The 17,112-nt window shown below is 44.0% G+C and overlaps 1 protein-coding gene and 1 non-coding gene across 25 annotated transcripts in view; both read right to left on the bottom strand.

Annotated features, from left to right (window-relative positions):
• Positions 1–499: 499 nt before the first annotated feature.
• The window catches only part of CHD4 (chromodomain helicase DNA binding protein 4), a 35,469-nt gene continuing 18,856 nt past the window's right edge, over positions 500–17,112 (bottom strand). For 8 of the 24 annotated variants that reach the window (XM_072766129.1, XM_072766140.1, XM_025995343.2 and 5 more), the window contains 21 exons: positions 16,847–16,988; positions 16,629–16,760; positions 16,396–16,513; positions 14,026–14,150; positions 13,447–13,684; positions 13,108–13,283; positions 9,452–9,632; positions 9,281–9,367; positions 9,102–9,190; positions 8,865–8,998; positions 8,400–8,544; positions 8,121–8,286; positions 7,754–7,851; positions 7,515–7,644; positions 7,055–7,126; positions 6,615–6,752; positions 6,248–6,356; positions 6,004–6,136; positions 2,339–2,534; positions 1,301–1,464; positions 500–1,125 (listed from right to left, as the gene is read on the bottom strand). In XM_072766129.1, coding sequence (XP_072622230.1) covers positions 1,108–1,125; positions 1,301–1,464; positions 2,339–2,534; positions 6,004–6,136; positions 6,248–6,356; positions 6,615–6,752; positions 7,055–7,126; positions 7,515–7,644; positions 7,754–7,851; positions 8,121–8,286; positions 8,400–8,544; positions 8,865–8,998; positions 9,102–9,190; positions 9,281–9,367; positions 9,452–9,632; positions 13,108–13,283; positions 13,447–13,684; positions 14,026–14,150; positions 16,396–16,513; positions 16,629–16,760; positions 16,847–16,988 — 2,791 coding nt within the window. In that variant the 3' untranslated portion in view covers positions 500–1,107. Of the gene's footprint in view, positions 1,126–1,300; positions 1,465–2,335; positions 2,535–6,003; positions 6,137–6,247; positions 6,357–6,614; positions 6,753–7,054; positions 7,127–7,514; positions 7,645–7,753; positions 7,852–8,120; positions 8,287–8,399; positions 8,545–8,864; positions 8,999–9,101; positions 9,191–9,280; positions 9,633–13,107; positions 13,284–13,446; positions 13,685–14,025; positions 14,151–16,395; positions 16,514–16,628; positions 16,761–16,846; positions 16,989–17,112 lie in introns of all 24 variants that reach the window. The other 16 variants (XM_025995342.2, XM_072766137.1, XM_025995344.2 and 13 more) reach the window with 4 other exon arrangements.
• LOC112917639 (small Cajal body-specific RNA 11) lies at positions 7,937–8,076 on the bottom strand. Its single transcript, XR_003234501.1, has one exon.

The following is a 17,112-nucleotide window of genomic DNA, read 5'->3' as shown; positions in this document are numbered from 1 at the left end:
CTCCCCTCCTCCCAGCCCCTTTGACCAGGAAAGCCACCTCTTCGGCCCCACAGACCCCTGCTCAGCCCGTCGAGGAAGGTCTCTGCCTGGCTTCACACCGCCAGAGGCTGAAGGCGGCCTCTTGGGTCCTCATTTCACACAAGCTAACCATACCCTGCAGCCTTCTTTCGAATAGAAGCGCTAAGGCGGTGCGCTTAGCAGCTGTTACAAAGTTTTCCAAGCACTTTACTAGTTTTATCTCCCCACCTCTATGGGAAGAGATCTTTATTTTATGAGACATCTACAGCCCAGTAAGTTAACTTTCTCAGCTCACAAAGCTATGGAACAGCAGCACAGGGTATGAACCCAGGTCTAGTTTTGTAGCTCATTTTCCAGGTGGTGGTCGGTCATCCTGGGTCCCGAGCACCTAAGGCACAACAAGCACACGGAACATGGCTCTTCTGTAGGATACCCGACACACTCACCCACCTTCACCTACACCCACACTGAACCAGAGCACTAAAATACAAGGAAATTTTTATTTTCAATTTTCATCAAGAAATTTGCTGTGGTTTTTATGCTTTTGGTTCTTTTCCTTTTTTTTTTTTTTTTTTTTTTTCCACTTTATTTCATTCTAGCTGCTCAGTGGCTGGAGCCGCTGGGTTCCTGGTATTAAAAAGATGCCAACAGAGGTAGCTGTGTCTCGCCCAGGGGCCCGGCCCACTCTGAATACCCCAAAAAAAGGAGAAAAAACACAAAATAAACCAACAAAATAAAACCAAAAGGAGGAAGAAATTCAGATCATTTTCTTCAAGCCTGGCGGGAACCCACAACAGTTTGTGTGTAACAGGCGTTACAGTGGGGAGAAGCCAGGACCCAGAAGAAGGCCAGCCCGCCAGCTCCCTGCAGATGGCGCCGGCGCTACTGCTGCATGTCTCTCCAGCAGGAAGGGCACCACTGCCCCTCACTCCCCCCTTCCCCAGTGCACTGGGGGCTGTTCCTTTACAACACGGAAGATGGGGCAGAAGGAAGGAGAGGGTCTCTCAGGCCCCCCGGGGAGAAGCTGGGCAAGGGAAAGTGAGGAAGGTCACTGCTCAGCGGTGGAGGTGGTATCATAGATCCAGATCTTCACTGCTGCTGGGCTACCTATAGGAAAAAAGCCAAAGGAATCAGAATTCCAAACCACAGGATCTACCCAATCCCAAGGGAACTCCCTGGTAAGAGCCCCACCTGCCCAGTATATGAAACTCGGGACCGAGAGCAAAGTTACAAGTTCCAGTATGGCTCTGCTGAAACAGGTGGCCAGAAGACAGGGGTCTACCTGCTGTGGAGTAGGTTCAGGTGCTCGGTTTGCGAGGCGGCTGAGAATGTTACGCTCTGACATCTGTAGCCTCACAGCAACTGGGGGAATCCGGGCAATAGTGGCTGGGAGTCGAGTCACATCAGCTTTCATGTCACTCAGCAGTTCTTCTAACTGTTTCAGAACTGCACAAGGAAATACAGAAGGTGAGCTGTGGTCGTCAAGACTGAGAACCTTCTTACCCAGCCCCTCATTACTTCTCAGTGACCAAGCGAGTGATGTGCTGGAATGCTGGAGTACTATGCTCCAGTACTGGAGTACTGTTTCTCTGGAGTCACCTGACCAGCCTCCGCCACACTCAAATTCTTATTTCTCAGATTCCAGTTTCAACTGTCCATGATGCTATGCATCTTTACATTCTTGAACCCTCACACTAACCTTGCTCCCTTACTGCTCCTATTTTTTCCACTCCTTGAGAGATTTCTATTGTTTCCTTTTCTCACCATCTTTCCTCTCCACCTTTTGGAGCTCTCTTCCTTCCTGTTTATATCAGCCTTCTTTCCCTCATTTCGCCCTCCACCCCTCTTCATGTTTTAACTTTTTTTTTTCCCCAAAGACTTTATTTATTTATTCATGAGAGAAACAGACATAGGCAGAAGGAGAAGCAGGCTCCCTGTGGGGAGCCTGATGCAGGACTTGATCCCAGGATCACGACCTGAGCCCAAGGCAGACGCTAACCACTGAACCACCCAGGTGCCTTGAATTTGACAGGATCTTAAAACACCAGAAGTTACCTCTACAGTAAGCCAGTAACACCCTATTATTCTGCTTTGCTTTCTACCTCCAAGAACTTGAATATATTAAGAGCCAAAGAACTAGTGTCCTGGATTGCCCCTAAGATAATAGCTTTCCAAGGAAGAAGGCAAAGATCCCCAGCACATCCTAAGCACCCAGACAGAGGGGCTCTAAAAATGGTTTGGAAACCAGGAGTAACTATGTGTGAGGGAGAGATAGCAGAAGGAAGCTGAGTCAGTAGGAGGCAGGGGAGCCACTGGCTACCTTTGTGCAGGACCGCATTGGCTGGCTTGTTTCCTGCCATTGACTCCTTGGACAAGTGCTGGTGACTCTCCGCCAAACACTCCACCTCAGCAAAGCGCGTGTTTAGGGCCATGGAAGGGTGGGAGGGGTCTTCTGACATGTTCAGGTAAGCTGCCCGACGCAGCTGTTCCTCAATCACCAGGGCTTGTTCTAAGAGCTGGAGAAGGATAAAGAGCAGAGGGGAGTTGCACTGACGCTCACTTTGCTTATTTCCGATGGGCCTTTCCCAATCTGTAAAGAAACTTACAGATGGCTCCCCCAAACCCAAGCCCTTCAACACTGTGTTTTTTAATCCCCATTTGGAAATCCATGTTTTTAAAACTCTTTGCCCTTTATGAATTCAGTTATACAAAAATGTTAAATATCTAGAAAATAGAGCAGATAAAAAAACTAAGATCATAGTAATTGCACCTCCTATAGATACTTGTTAACATGTTGAGGTTCCTAGCATCTGTATTTTTTATGTAACTGAGATCACTCTGTACACCTGTTTTCACTCAAAGTTCCATAGTAAAAACCTTCCTTTATTAAAACTGCCCTTGATAAAAGATGATTTTTTAATGATTGCATGATAGTCTGTCCTATGGATATACCTACCACATCATGTTGTTTAAGTGGTTTTATGTTTTAAGAGTATTTGTTTCTTTTGTCTCCGTATCTTACTCCCATTCCTTTCTTTCCCAACAAGCAGTGCTTCTAATATACTTACCACATGGCTTTGTGCAGGTATTCCTGAAAACTGAGTATTGTTTCATGTGTGCATTTCTAATTTACAGAATGTTGTTGTCCTGTACACATAAAAACCTTTTATTCCTTTCCCCACTTTAGATCTTTTTAAAATGTTCAATTTATGTTGTTCTATCATATATATTTCATTCCTTCTAACTGTTGCTTAAAATGCTCCATGTGAATCCACGTTTTACCTATCTACACTCCCAGTCGATGTCCCAGGCAAGCATCTAGGTTATGTCCAGGCCCCACCACCAAAAATCATACTGCAATGAACACTTACACGTGTCACCTGATGGAGCTATGTAAAAGGTTCTTTGCAATATATTCCAAGAGACAGAATGTTGATTCAGAAGTTATAAGACTTAATTTGCTCAAGTATCCATCCACTGGTTCTTAAAGACAATAAAGCCATTAGGGGTCAGGAAATAGGACAGTATGAGAATAATGGGCTATTGTTTCTTCTACAAGATGTGTTCCAATGAGCAGAGTAATTTATCCCCAGACTGACCAAGCACCTACTTTCAATCTACATGCCCTGTTTTCTTCACCAACTGCCTCCTGTCCCAAACTATGACCCTTCCCCAGGATCATCAGCCCTTGGCTTGCTGTTCTTTTAAAGCACTCCCTTAAGTGATTTCTCCTCTCCCAGTTCAGCCAGCCCCTCCGTACAAAGGATCTGATGCTTTTCGAACCTGCATTTCAAGCACTGAGTGTTCTGATCTCACTCATGTATGATCATTCTTTGATCCCACGTTTGGGGCGGGAGGATGGGTAGAGGGAGGATATTAGCACTTTTCTAAAACTGAACTTAACTCTTTTCTACACACTGCTCCGTCTCCTCACTTCCCTGATCTGCCAATGATAATTTTTCTCAGCGACTCAGGCTCAAATTTTAGTTTTTAATCTCAAATCCATTAAGTCAAGAGTCAGCAAACTATGGCCTATGGGCCAAATCTGGCCTACTGTCTGTTTTTTTATGGCCCAAGAGTGGTTTTTTACATTTTTAAATGGCTGGAAAAATAGTTTGTGGCACTTTATGAAAAAAAAACCATAAAGTTCAAATTTTCATGTTAGTAAATAAAGTTTTATTGGAACTCATTCCCACTTGTTTATAACCTGTGGCTGCTTGCACACTATGACAGAGTATTTGCAACATGTGTATCCCTCAGAGCCTAAAATAGTTATTATCAGGCCCTTTAAGAGAAAAGGCTTACTGACTGCAATAAATCAGTAAATCCTATCAATTATTTCGTATCTGATTTCCTTTATTTCATCCTTTTCTTTTTTTTAAACATTTTATTTATTTATTCATGAGAGACACAGAGACATAAGCAGAGAAGAAGCAGGCTCCATGCAGGAAGCCTGATGTGGGACTCAATCCCCGGACTCTGGATCACACCGAGCCAGAAAGATGTTCAACTGCTGAGCCACCCAGGCATCCCGCCCTTTTCATTTTCTACAAAAAGCATCACAGCCCAGCCTTACACCTCCTGACTATATGACAGTTCTATAATCTTATGAATGTTCTATTTCCATTTCCCTTGGTTGTATTACAACTCTTCACAAACCTTCAATGGCTGCCCAACTCTTATCAGGTGCCAAAAACCCACCTACTAACCTCTACTTCTTACCTTGCTCTCTAATCTACCTCCCACCATCACCCAACACAAGTGTTTTCTACAGCCCACTGGGCTGTTTCCAAACTCTGTAAGCTCTGCTGCCTCTAGGCCTTTGCCCTACTTCATCCTGTTGATTCAAACAGCCTTCTGCTTCTATCCAGCTATTTCTATGACATTAATCAAAATTTAATTCCAATGCCTTCTCCATGAAGCTATTCAGGAGCTCTCTCTGGATTCCCCAAAATTCCCCCCTGGAGAACTTTCATACGGAGCTCTCCCAATACATAGAGTGGCATTCATTTGATCACACATTTGCCTCTACCTTAAACTAAAAGCTCCTTGAAAACAGGCACCGTGCCTCATGTCTTTGTCTTTGTATCCTTGTGCTACTCACTGCTTGGCACATGATGTCTAACGGTTAGTGTACATTTCTTACTCCCCCAGTGATACTCAGCTTAAAACCCACGACTTATCCACTGGTACCCCATTTTGACAGTCTACACACAAGTTGCCCTCAACATACATTTGCTGAATTCCAGACTGAGACTCCTCTCAGTCCTGGGCTTACTAACCCTAGTGATTCTGAGAATGAAGCTCTACCTTCACATCTCCTCTTTGCATCCACCCCACACACCCCTTTATCCACAGAGGCTCTCTCAAACCTAGGGGAAAAAAAAGTACCACTAGCCCACTGACAGCCTTCCCTCTTCAGAGATCCAATTCAGTCCTACCTCTCCATCTTTCCTAACACTCTAACCTATACTGTTCCCCTGATATATCCATGTCATTTATTAGTTTACATTTCTTTTATTTATTTGTTTTCTTTAAGTAGGCTCCATGCCCAACATGGGGCTGAAGCTCACAACACTGAGATCAAGAGTCCTATGCTCTATTGACTGAGCCAGGCAGGTGCCCCTTCTTCTGTGTCATTTATTAGGCACAGTCATCTTAGGCCCTTAAAGAGCTAATCTTCAAGTCTGTCCTGTTGTGTTTTTTTAATTTTTAATTTACTTATTTTAAGGAATCACTACACCCAATATGGGGCTCAAACTCACAACCCTAAGATCAAGATCACGTGTTCTCCAGACTGAGCCAGCCAGGTGCTCCTGTGTCTTTAGTTCTAATATTTAAGACACTTGGGAGCAATACAAAGAGTTAAGTAACAGGAGAATGCAATAAACAGCATGGCTGCATGAAGAGACACCCTCCTCTACAGTCCCTTCTGCACTTCAAAGGCTGTCACTTCAACACTATATTCCTCCCTATCCTGCTCACCTTGAACCTTCGGGCTAGAAACTTATTCTTGATCTCTAAGAAATTGCCACGATTCATTTCACCCTTGAAAGGTTCATTGAGGATGGCATAGCGTGGGTCATTCTGGATGTCCTGCCACCGGGCATAGCCATGGCTATTGGAAAATTGCTCAGGAAAAACAAAACAAGGAAAGCAGAAACTTCAAACAGTAGGACCTTCAGAACCCTTTACCAAGAACCTCAGCCCAGACTTCAGCAAAGGATACTTTATGATGCCAGCCAGCAGCCAGTAGTCGTGCCGCCGATGCCAAATCTCGTAAGTCTTCTTAGTGACTGTGGCTGCCCGCTCCTCATTCTGCCAAAGGGAGTGCAACTCTGAATAGGAATTTGGGGAAGGTGGAGAAGAACAAGAGAGGCAAATATCTGTAAGAATTCAAAAAGCTATTTATTCCTGGCCCACAGATGCCATCTTAGGAGTAGGCCTCTGGCTTTCTAACATAGAGTCAGGAATGTGCAATCAACTTGGCAGTCCCTTATCTGGTAGAGGTAAAATCTTTGTATCCTGGCCTCTGACAAGAACCCTACTTTCACTTCAGATCCTTCTAAACCCCAGTTGGTCCCTCAATGTCATACCGGTAAAACCACCATCTGCGATGTTGAACATGAAACGTTGTTTGATATTTTTTTTCTGCTTCTCATCATTCAGGTCCTTGGGGGTCTCTCCATTCTGAAGCATCACCTCTTTTTTCTCTTCTTCTTCTTTTTTCTCTTCTACAGGATATGCAGAAAAAAAATGTCAGCTCCAGACAAAAGCATAGCACCTTGGCCCTTACCCACAGCATTATATGCTCTAAGCACGCAGCCACCTTCACCCTTTCTCCATACAGGTATTTCTCAAACCCAGAAAAATGTCACTGGCCCGTGACAATCATATGTAGGGACAGATGGAGTCTTTTAGCTTGGGATTAAATAGTTATATGGGTGTGAGAAGCCAGGGGGTGTACCAGAGATAAAGTCCTTGCATCTAGTTTTAGAGTCCTTTTTAGTCACGATCAGCTTCGCCAAACACTCACCTTTGTCCTCTACCACAATGGGGGTCAGATCTACTGCTGACTTCTCTTCTACCTTCTCCACGTCAGCAACACCTGGGGGGAACAGATGGGATTTGAGAGTATATAAAGAACGTTCTGGGGTGCCTGGCTGGCTGTCATTAGAGCATGCAACTCTTGATCTTGAGGTTGTGAGTTCGAGCCCCATGGTGGGTACAGGTTACTTAAAAATAAAATCTTTATAAGAAAAGAAAAATAAAGAAGATTCTCCTCTGTCCCACACCATAGCCAACTGGAACAGTCTTAACCCCAAATCTCAATGACTAACATCATAAAAAATGTCTTAAGGAATTAAAAACCCTCAATATAAAATCAAGGGTAGGGGATTCTCCAGGGTGTCACTTCCTCCTGACCTTTCCTTAGCCCAGCTAGAAGTACCTAAGTTTCACAGGGATCTGGATGTAATACTTGGAAACGTGGATACCTTTGGGCTCTGTCTCCATTGGTTCCTCTGTTCTCTCCTTTACCTCCGCCTTTTCTACTTTCTCCTCAACCTCTGGAGGTTCAACAAGGACTTTTTCATCCTCTGAGGCAGGGGCAGGGGGTTGTGTACACTTCAAAGGAAAAAATACATAAGTTGAGGCAGACAGGCCAGCAACTGAAAAGATGAATGGGCTTCTTCATTTATCTTCCGTATGGCATCCGGTCACCCCCATCTCTTACCTCAACAGTGGCCTCCGGAGCTGTAGATTTAACCTCCTTTTCTCCTTCTACACTCTCTTCTTCTTTGAGGCTATTCTCCTCTATTTTTATCCCATCCTCTGCAGACCAATAGAAGGCAATTAATTAGGAAGAAAGTTCTAGATCAGAGAAAAGGTCATGCCTTCTCAGTTGGTCTTATCTTAAATTGTCCTCTCGTGCCTTTAAGAGCCAGCCCTATTCTTAGGACGGCTCTCCTAAACTGAGAGGGAGATTGCTGTGTGTCCTGCCAGACTCCTCTGTCAGAGCTGAACACAAGGGAGCAGAAGAAACACTGGCAAGGACAAAAAAAAAAAGAACAGAAAAGGACAGACAGTACAGACAGACTTACCAGCAGGTGGGGCAGGTGCAGGGGTATTGGGTTGTGTGTCCCCTGGAGTGGAGGGTGTAGGAGTCTTTGGAGAAGGTGACCCTGGCTGGGACATTTTCTTATTTTCTTCTACTTCAGCAAGCTCAGGCATGCTCCAACGCCCATTGACATGTTCAAACTCCTGAACCTGTAGCAATGGGACAGGAAGGTGAAGACCAATTCCAGCTCTAGGCTCCTCTCCCGTTTGTCCTCTAGTTTCCCGTAGAAACTCTGAACAATGCAGAGAGGCTTAGGGCTCACCTTCTTTCGAATCAAGGACATGACACCAATCCTGGTAAGGACATGCTGGCGAGACAAGCCTTCTCGGGGGACACCATCAGCAAAGGTCTCAGCCCCATCTGCTCCCGGCTCACATAAATGTCGCATGAAAAGAGATACGTAAGCCCTGAGCAAAGAAGTGAGAAAATGAGTTCAACAGCAATCAGGCCAACTCCTAGAGGAGATCTTTCCACCATACAACTCTGGCTCCATCTTAAGATAAAGCCTGCCATCACACTGAAGGCCAGTTCTCCAGAACCCACACCATGCCCCAGGTTCTCCTCTAGGGAAACCAGGAACACAAGGAACCCTATTACTAGTGGTTACACCGACCAACTTCAACAGAGGAACCTGCCTGTTTCCCTGCGCAGCCTTGACTAGTACCATGGAACCACCAGAGATCAGAAGTTCTTGCTCTACCATCAGTTGTTCCAGCTCTCCACTTACTTGAACTCTTTCTCTGATTTGCCTCGCAGATCTCTCACAAGCCACTGGGTGGTAAAAGCATCCTGAGGTGGCATCCCATACCGCATAATTGCATTAAGAAAGGCTTTTCGCTGGCGAGCATTAAAGCCAAGTACCTAGAGGAAGGAGGAGCCTAAGTGAGAGGGAGTAGGCCTTACTCCATCGATGACCAAGTATCTAGCACTCACCCACCCCACCTTAGAACCAAATGGCACTTACTTCAATATTTCCACCAACACGAGCCAACAGAGGAGGCAATGGCTTATCTTTATCATTCCGCAGGCCCTTACGGCTGGGCCTGCGGGGAGCTGCAAGAAGAAAAGGACATGTGAGTGATGCTGGTAGGGGTGTGAAACAAAGCAATATTTAAAAAGTCAGCAGAAAGGCAAAGCTCTCACCTTCTGAACGTTCATCAAAGTCTTCATCACCTTCCTCTGAGGCCACTGAATAATCGGACTGGTTGTCGGACTGGTCGTCCTGCCAATCTGGAGGGAGAGAGGGCAGATGAGCGGGGCCCACTGCTCTAGTGGAACGGCCCATGGGTGGGGGGCGGGGCCGGCCACACACACCTCGGTCCTCCTGGGAGCCATCATTGTAGTTGACCTGTTTACGGATTCTTTTTCCTTTGCCCAAATTTCGGGCTAGATCTTCTTGCTGCTGCTCATAATGGTGCCGCAGCAATTTCTCCCAGTAGTCAGGATCCACACTTTCTTCCTGTTTTATGATTTCTCGTTCTACCTCCTCTTCCTCCTGGGACAGAGGGAGGGCCAGGACTCAGGGGTGCTGAAGTCAGCACCACCAGCTACCCCTGGTCCTCACAGTTCCCATTCTACTAGCTCCTTTTCAGGACTGGGCTCTGAAATACTTTTAGTGTGCCTCTTTGGACCTAAGAACTTAAAAGGAAATTTAATCGACAGGACATCGCTCATTACGTAGAGATTAGCAGTCAACATAACTAAAGAAAAACGTGAGATGATGCTGTTATCACAAGAGAAGGATGAAGAGAGTATGCTTTCTTCTAACCCCCTTTGCAGACACCTATATGGTTGGGAGGCAGCAAAATGTAGAGAAGAAAGGTTAGCAAGGTAGGATGGAAGGTCTTCTGAAATACTGTAAAAGACTTCATAAGACATAAAGTAGAAGAGTCATAAGCTCTTTTGTTCTTCGTAACTTCATTTAAGTTTGCCAACTGTGTGCAAAAAACAATCCAGCAAATTATACAAACATATCCTCTTAGGTCCCAATAATGTTTATGTTCCTCTGAAAGTCTTTTATTTTCTTCAGACACTTCAGGACCAGCAACTGATTCCAAATCTCTTACATTAGTACAAAACCACTACAAACAGCATACTAGCAGAAAACACCTAAATGTCCATCATTATGGAACTAACCAAATAAACTCCTGGTGATAAGAAGTGGGCAAAATGGGTAAAGAGGGTCAAAAGGTATAAGGTATAAACTTCAAGGTACAAACAAGTCCTGGGAATGCAACACACAGCACAGTAACTACAGTTAGTAACACTGTATTACATACTGGAAAGCTGCTGACAGTAGATGTTAAAAGTTCTCATCACAAGAAAAAAAAAACAACATATAACCATGCATGTTAACAGATGTTAATTAGACTTATCATGGTGATCATTTTACAAAATATATAAATATCAAATCAATTTGTTGCACACCTGAAACTCACGTTAATTATGTACCTCAATTTTTAAAAATAAATCATGGTACTTCCAAATAAGGATATATATTATACAGCCCAAAAAAAGGGGGGGGGGGAGTGGGGAGGGGAGAAAGCTGGCTGGCTCAGTCAGTAGAATATGCAACTTTTTTTTTTTTAGATTTTTATTTATTTATCCATGAGAAGACAGAGAAGCAGAGGGAGAAGCAGGCTTCATGCAGTGAGACTGATACAGGACTCATTCCAGGACCCCAGGATCATGACCTAGGCCAAAGGCAGACACTCAACCACTGAGCCACCCAAGCGCTCTGAACATGCAACTCTTGATCTCGGGGTTGGAAGTTTGAGCCCCATGGTGGGTACAGACTACTTAAAAAAATAAAACTTTGTTTTTTTTTTTAAAGAGGAGGGAAGGTCTTTATGTAATAATTTGGACTAAATCTCAAAGATTCATTTATTCATTTTAAAAATATTTTATTTACTTAGAGTGCAAGCGGAAGAGGTAGAGGAAGACAGCGAGCAAGAGAAACCCAATAGGTTCCCCACTGAGCACAGAGCCCCACACTGGGCTTGATCCCAAGACCCAGAGATCATGACTAAAGGCAACATCAGTGGGGATCCCTGGGTGGCTCAGCAGCTTGGCGCCTGCCTTCTGCCCAGGGCGTGATCCTGGAGTCCCAGGATCAAGTCCCACATCAGGCTCCCTCCATGGAGCCTGCTTCTCCCTCTGCCTGTGTCTCTGCCTCTCTCTCTCTGTCTCTCATGAATAAATAATTAAAATCTAAATAAACAAATAAATAGTGACATCAAGAGTCAGATGCTCAACCACCCAGGCACCCCTAAATCTCTAAGATTTATTAAGTGGACAAAACCAAAGTACATTATGTATAACAAATTCTACTTTGTGTTTTTTTTAAAAAAGGGAAGAGCGCCTGGGTGGCTTAGTAGGTTAAGCATCCAATTCTTGATTTCGGCCCAGGTCAAGATCTCAGGATTTTTGAGATTCAACCCCATGTTAGGCTCTGCGCTGGGCATGGAGTCTGCCTAGAATTCTCTCTCTACTTCTCCCCGCCCCACTGTACTTATGTGCTTTCTCACTCTAAAAAAAGAAAAAAAAAAAAAAAAAAGGAAAAAAGGTGTTTGTAAGCACATGCATGTGTGCATATAGATGGACAGATATGCACATAATTTGTATGCACATAAAATACCTTTAGAAAAATATACAAGAAACTGGGGCACTCGCGTGGCTTAGTCCATTAGGTATCTGCCCTCAGGTCTTGATCCTAAGGGCCTGGGATTGAGCCCTGCATTGCGCTCCCTGCTCAGTGGGAGCCTTATCCTTTTGCCTCTGCTGCTCCCCCTGCTTGCGTTCTTTCTCTTGCTCACTCTCTCAAATAAATAAATACAATCTTAAAAAAAAAAAAAAAAAGAAAGAAAGAAAGAATAGAAAAGAAAAACATACAAGAAACTGAAAAAAATCAGTTATCCCCAGGGAGGGAACTAGATTAGAAAGTGATTCCTTGTATCTTTTGAATGTGAATTACTATTTATTCAAAAAATATGTTTAAAAAATATTGTAAACAGCCAAAGCAGCCACTTATGAGAGAGGGCCATTTGTGGACCTGAGTAGTTGAGAGCAGAGGTCATCAGTGAGAGAACCACCCTCCCTTCCCAAACACCCACATGTGCTGCCCCAGTCAATCACACAGCCCTGCCATGACCAAAACAGGGAGCACCTTACAGAAGGGCTGTCATGATTAAACATTGCTGGTCCATAGAGCCAGGTCAGACTTTTTAGCCACCACTACCCACAACAGAGGCTGGCGGCATCACCTCCAGAAGGGAACAAAGGTAATAGGTATATATCAGAAAAGCACAGCAAGGGAGATGGTTCTGAATGGGAAAGATGAGAAAAGAAAAGATAGCAAATACTGCCAGAAATCTACGCCAATTCAAAGAACCCTGAGTTGAGTGGTCTAAAGGGGACCAGAAGAGAAAGTGATTTTTTTTTCCCATTTTATACTCTATTTTGCAGGGGGGGGGGGGGGGGGTATTAAAGAAACCACGCATTTATCAGTTTTAGGTTTTCTTGTTGTTGTTGTTTTGTATAAGAGACCAAGTAAAGGAAAGGAAGAGAAGAAGGGAAAACAATTCTAATGTTTTTAAAAAATACAGGGAAATGATTTGCTTAGATAGGTATCTCATCTCTTGCCTTTTCTCCAGAGACTTGGTAACAATCAAAAGTTAATTCGTAGGGTTAATAAAATGAGTTAGTGAAAATGAGATTCTGAAGAGGAAAAACTAATACAGATAAGTTTTGAGTAGGAGATTTAGCTATGAGTTTTCTGACAGCCATGGCAAAAATGAAAATGCGACTGCCCATATGTGATAGTATTTATTTTCAAAGAAAGAGGTTTATCAGTTCATCAATGTACTGACTTACGTACAGATGTTTTCCTCTTGGATCAAATACCATCCTGGTCTCAGTAACAATTTCCAGACCAATCACCAAGCACAGCATTGACTTGGACTCATACTCACCCCCATCTCTTCTTCCCGCACCACATACTGGGCCACTTTGAATGAGCTCAAGTATTCATTCATGCCCTGCAGTTCTGTGTCTTCTGTCTCATCTTGGTTACGGTCCAGAAGTCGCTCAATGGCCTTATCATCATAGTGGATAACACTGCTATCTTCCCCCTCTTTGTTGTCTCCTCCTGTAAAGAATCAGGGGTCCACACCCTCAAAGTCAGCTTCAGCAGCTGCAGTGGTAAAAGCACATCCTAGAAGACCCTAGGTCCAAGTCTCAGGACCCTAAGTATCAATATACCCTTTAGAGAGGCCGAGCCCCGCACCAAAACAAGTTCCTGACCAGCTCACCTCCATCTGTGGCTTCATCCTTAAATAGTTCCTCAGTGCCAAACTTGAGGATGTCATCAAGCTCTTGTTTGGACATGGATCCAGTCTTGGAGCCCAGCCCAGGCCGAACCACTAGATGCGTCAGCATCATCTTCTTCTTTGCCACCTGCGTGATGCGCTCCTCCACTGACGCACGGGTCACAAATCGATAAATCATCACCTTCTTATTTTGCCCAATACGGTGAGCTCTGCTAAAAGCCTGAAGTTGGGTACACAACAAAGCCAGAAATTGAAGTAACCATATTTTCCTGCTTCTGCTGTTGCCTTGATGTCCACATAATAAGCTAAATCCAGCACAAGGCAAGAGCTGCAACTTGCTTTCAAATGAACTACCCCCCCCCCCGACCCCACCCTTTATCATGGTATCCCAAATAAGACCATAGCTAATCCAAACTCTCTGGCTCATGTGATATAAAAGACATAGAAAGAATCTATTGTTTCCCCCCTGGAACAACTAATTCCAGGTGGTAAAGCCCTCACAGAGAATACTTGCATTATACCAGTAAGTTACTGTATATGAAGGCCGCTACCTCTGCTCACCTGGATGTCATTATGGGGGTTCCAGTCAGAGTCATAGATAATAACTGTGTCAGCAGTGGCCAGATTGATTCCAAGGCCCCCAGCCCGCGTGGAAAGCAAAAAGCAGAACTGTTGAGCACCCGGTGCTACAAAAGGAACCAAAACAGCATTATTAGTGTCTCCTGAATTCCAATTAATAAATGTAGAAGAAATGTCAGAAATATAAAACATCATCAGGCAAACACCACAGTAGTAAATCACTGTAAGCAAGGTCCACGGATGGATGCTGAGATCAATGTGCAAGTTTAAGGAGAAACAGTATAAGACCACAGTCTCAAATACCTCCCTCATCCAGTCATGGAGGTGAAAGGCACAGCACAGGAAATACAGGGATACTATAATAGTGTTGTATGAAGACAGATGGCAGCTACACTTGTAGTGAGCATAACTCACAGTTGTCTAATTACCACCCGGCACACCTGATACTTTACTATGTCAACGATACGTCAATTAAAAAAAAAGAAAAGAAAAAAAAAAAAAAAAAAGATATCAATTATAATATGAAAAAGAGTACAGTAGAGATACTAAGTAGATACCACCTGAACTGAGTGATCAAGGTTAACATCACCAGTAATGGAACATTATCAATATCATGTCCTCCCCTTAGTATGATGCAATGAAAAGAACATAGCATTGCTTTTATGGCATTCTTGCCCAAAATGTCTAATAAGCTCAACCTACTCAAGAGAAAGCGTCAGACAAACCCAAACTTAGAGACAGTCCAGAAAAACTAACTAGTGATCCTCAAAAGTATCAACAGCATGATAGCAAAGGAAAGAATGAAGAACTGTCACAGAGAGGAAGAGACACAATAACCAAACCCAATGGGAGATCTGGTATTGGATCCTGAAATAGAAAAAGGACATTAGGAGGAAAAGTGGTGACATTCAAATAAGGTCTACATTTTAGTTATTAGTATGACATCAGTCATCACATCCTGCTTTTGACAGTTGTACTGTGGTTATAGAAGCGGTTATTAAGAGAAGCTGAGTAAAGAATATATGTGAATCCTGTATTATTTTTTGCTACTTTAAAGTCCAAAATTAGGGGCACCTGAGTGGCTCAGTAGGTTAAGCGTCTGCCTTCAGCTCAGGTCATGATCTCAGGGTCCTGGGATCAAGCCCTGTGTTGGGCTCCCTGGTCTCCCAGGAGCCTGCTTCTCCTTCTCCCTCTAACCCTCCACCTGATTGTGCTCTCTCATTCTCTGCCAAATAAATAAATAAAATCGTAAAAAAACAAAAAAAAACAAAAAAAAGAAGTCCAAAATTATTATTTTTTTAAATTTATTTATGATAGTCAGAGAGAGAGAGAGAGAGAGAGGCAGAGGGAGAAACAGGCTCCATGCACCGGGAGCCGGACGTGGGATTCGATCCCGGGTCTCCAGGATCGTGCCCTGGGCCAAAGGCAGGCGCCAAACCGCTGCACCACCCAGGGATCCCCCAAAATTATTTTAAAATAAAAAGTGAGGGGGTACTTGGCCGACTCAGTTGGAAGAGCATGTAATACTCAATCTTGGGGTCACGAGTTCAAGCCCCATGGTGAGTGCAGATATTAATAAAAAAGTTAATAAACTTTCTAGGGGATCCCTGGGTGGCTCAGCAGTTTAGTGCCTGCCTTCGGTCCAGGGAGTGATCCTGGGGTCCTGAAATCGAGTCCCACATCAGGCTCCCTGCCTGCATGGAGCCTGCTTCTCTCCCTCTGCCTATGTCTCTGCCTCTGTGTGTGTGTCTCTCATGAATAAATATTTTTTTAAAAAAACTTTCTAAAAAAATTAATTAAATTAAAAATAAAGAGGAGGAGGAGGAGGAAGAAGAACAGCAGCTACTGAGAGACAAGTCTGCTATGAATGGCTCAGTTGAGTAAGTCCTGGTCCCTCTCTGGGCCTCAAGATACAACAAAGAGGGTTAAATGAAAGCTCCTCGTGTATCAAAAAGGATGAAGACGGGGCAGCCCTGGTGGCTCAGCAGTTTAGTGCCTGCCTTCGGCCCAGGGTGTGATCCTGGAGACCCTGAATCGAGTCCCATGTCAGGCTCCCTGCATGGAGCCTGCTTCTCCCTCTGTCTGTGTCTCTGCCTCTTTCTCTGTGTCTCTCATGAATAAATAAATTAAAAAAAAAAAAAAAAAAAAGGATGAAGATTCCAAAGGAAAAAATTATCTGCTAGGAAAAGCCCAATACATTCAATCAGGGCATTCAAAAGCTTTACTCTTCCACATCAATTGACAAAAATCCTAAAGAACCACACAGAAAAGCAGACATACAAGAACAAATGATCCATGCAAAGTCGTGAGTGAATGAGAACATACAGACTGAAGCCACTCCTTCTCACTTACCATTGAAGCGGTCAATGGCCTCTTGCCGCATATTCCCAGTGATCCCACCATCAATACGTTCATACTTATAACCTTCATGTTCCAAGAAATCTTCTAATAGGTCTAGCATCTTGGTCATCTAGAAAAGAATCACAGTTTAATTAAGGGGGAGTCAGATGACAATTGCCTGCCTCATGTCGCTGAGGGCTGTCTACCGTTTTCTCCTCAAGCTCCCAGCCTAGCCCACAAAATACCTGAGAGAAGATGAGTACACGGTGCCCACCCTCCTTAAGGTTCTTGAGCATCTTCTGTAGCAGCAATAATTTCCCAGATGCTCGAATTAGGGCACTGCCATCATACATGCCATTAGGCATTTTAGGGGCTTCCTGAGGAAAGGAGCACAAAAGAGAAAAACATTGAACCAAATGGAGCAACTCCAGCCCAGTGAGGAGCAAGAGAAGGCACAGCATACCATTGCAGCCACGGGAAAGAGGTATGGGTGGTTGCAGCACTTCTTCAGATCCATCACCACATTTAGCAGAGAAACCTGGTTGCCACCACCTCGAGCATTGAGTGCTTCAAAGTTTCGAGTGAGAATGTACTTGTAGTATTTCCTACGTGGACAAGACAGAAAGATCAGACTCAAGAGCTTTTATAGGACTCCTAACTTCACATGACTCATAATACCATCCCAAAGTCTGAGATCTTCCTCCCAACATACCTCACTTTGGGACCTAA

The sequence above is a fragment of the Vulpes vulpes genome, chromosome 8, assembly GCF_048418805.1.
Source record: "Vulpes vulpes isolate BD-2025 chromosome 8, VulVul3, whole genome shotgun sequence".
In the NCBI taxonomy this organism is placed as follows: Eukaryota; Metazoa; Chordata; class Mammalia; order Carnivora; family Canidae; genus Vulpes; species Vulpes vulpes.
This window is presented reverse-complemented; position numbering and strand designations above follow the sequence as displayed.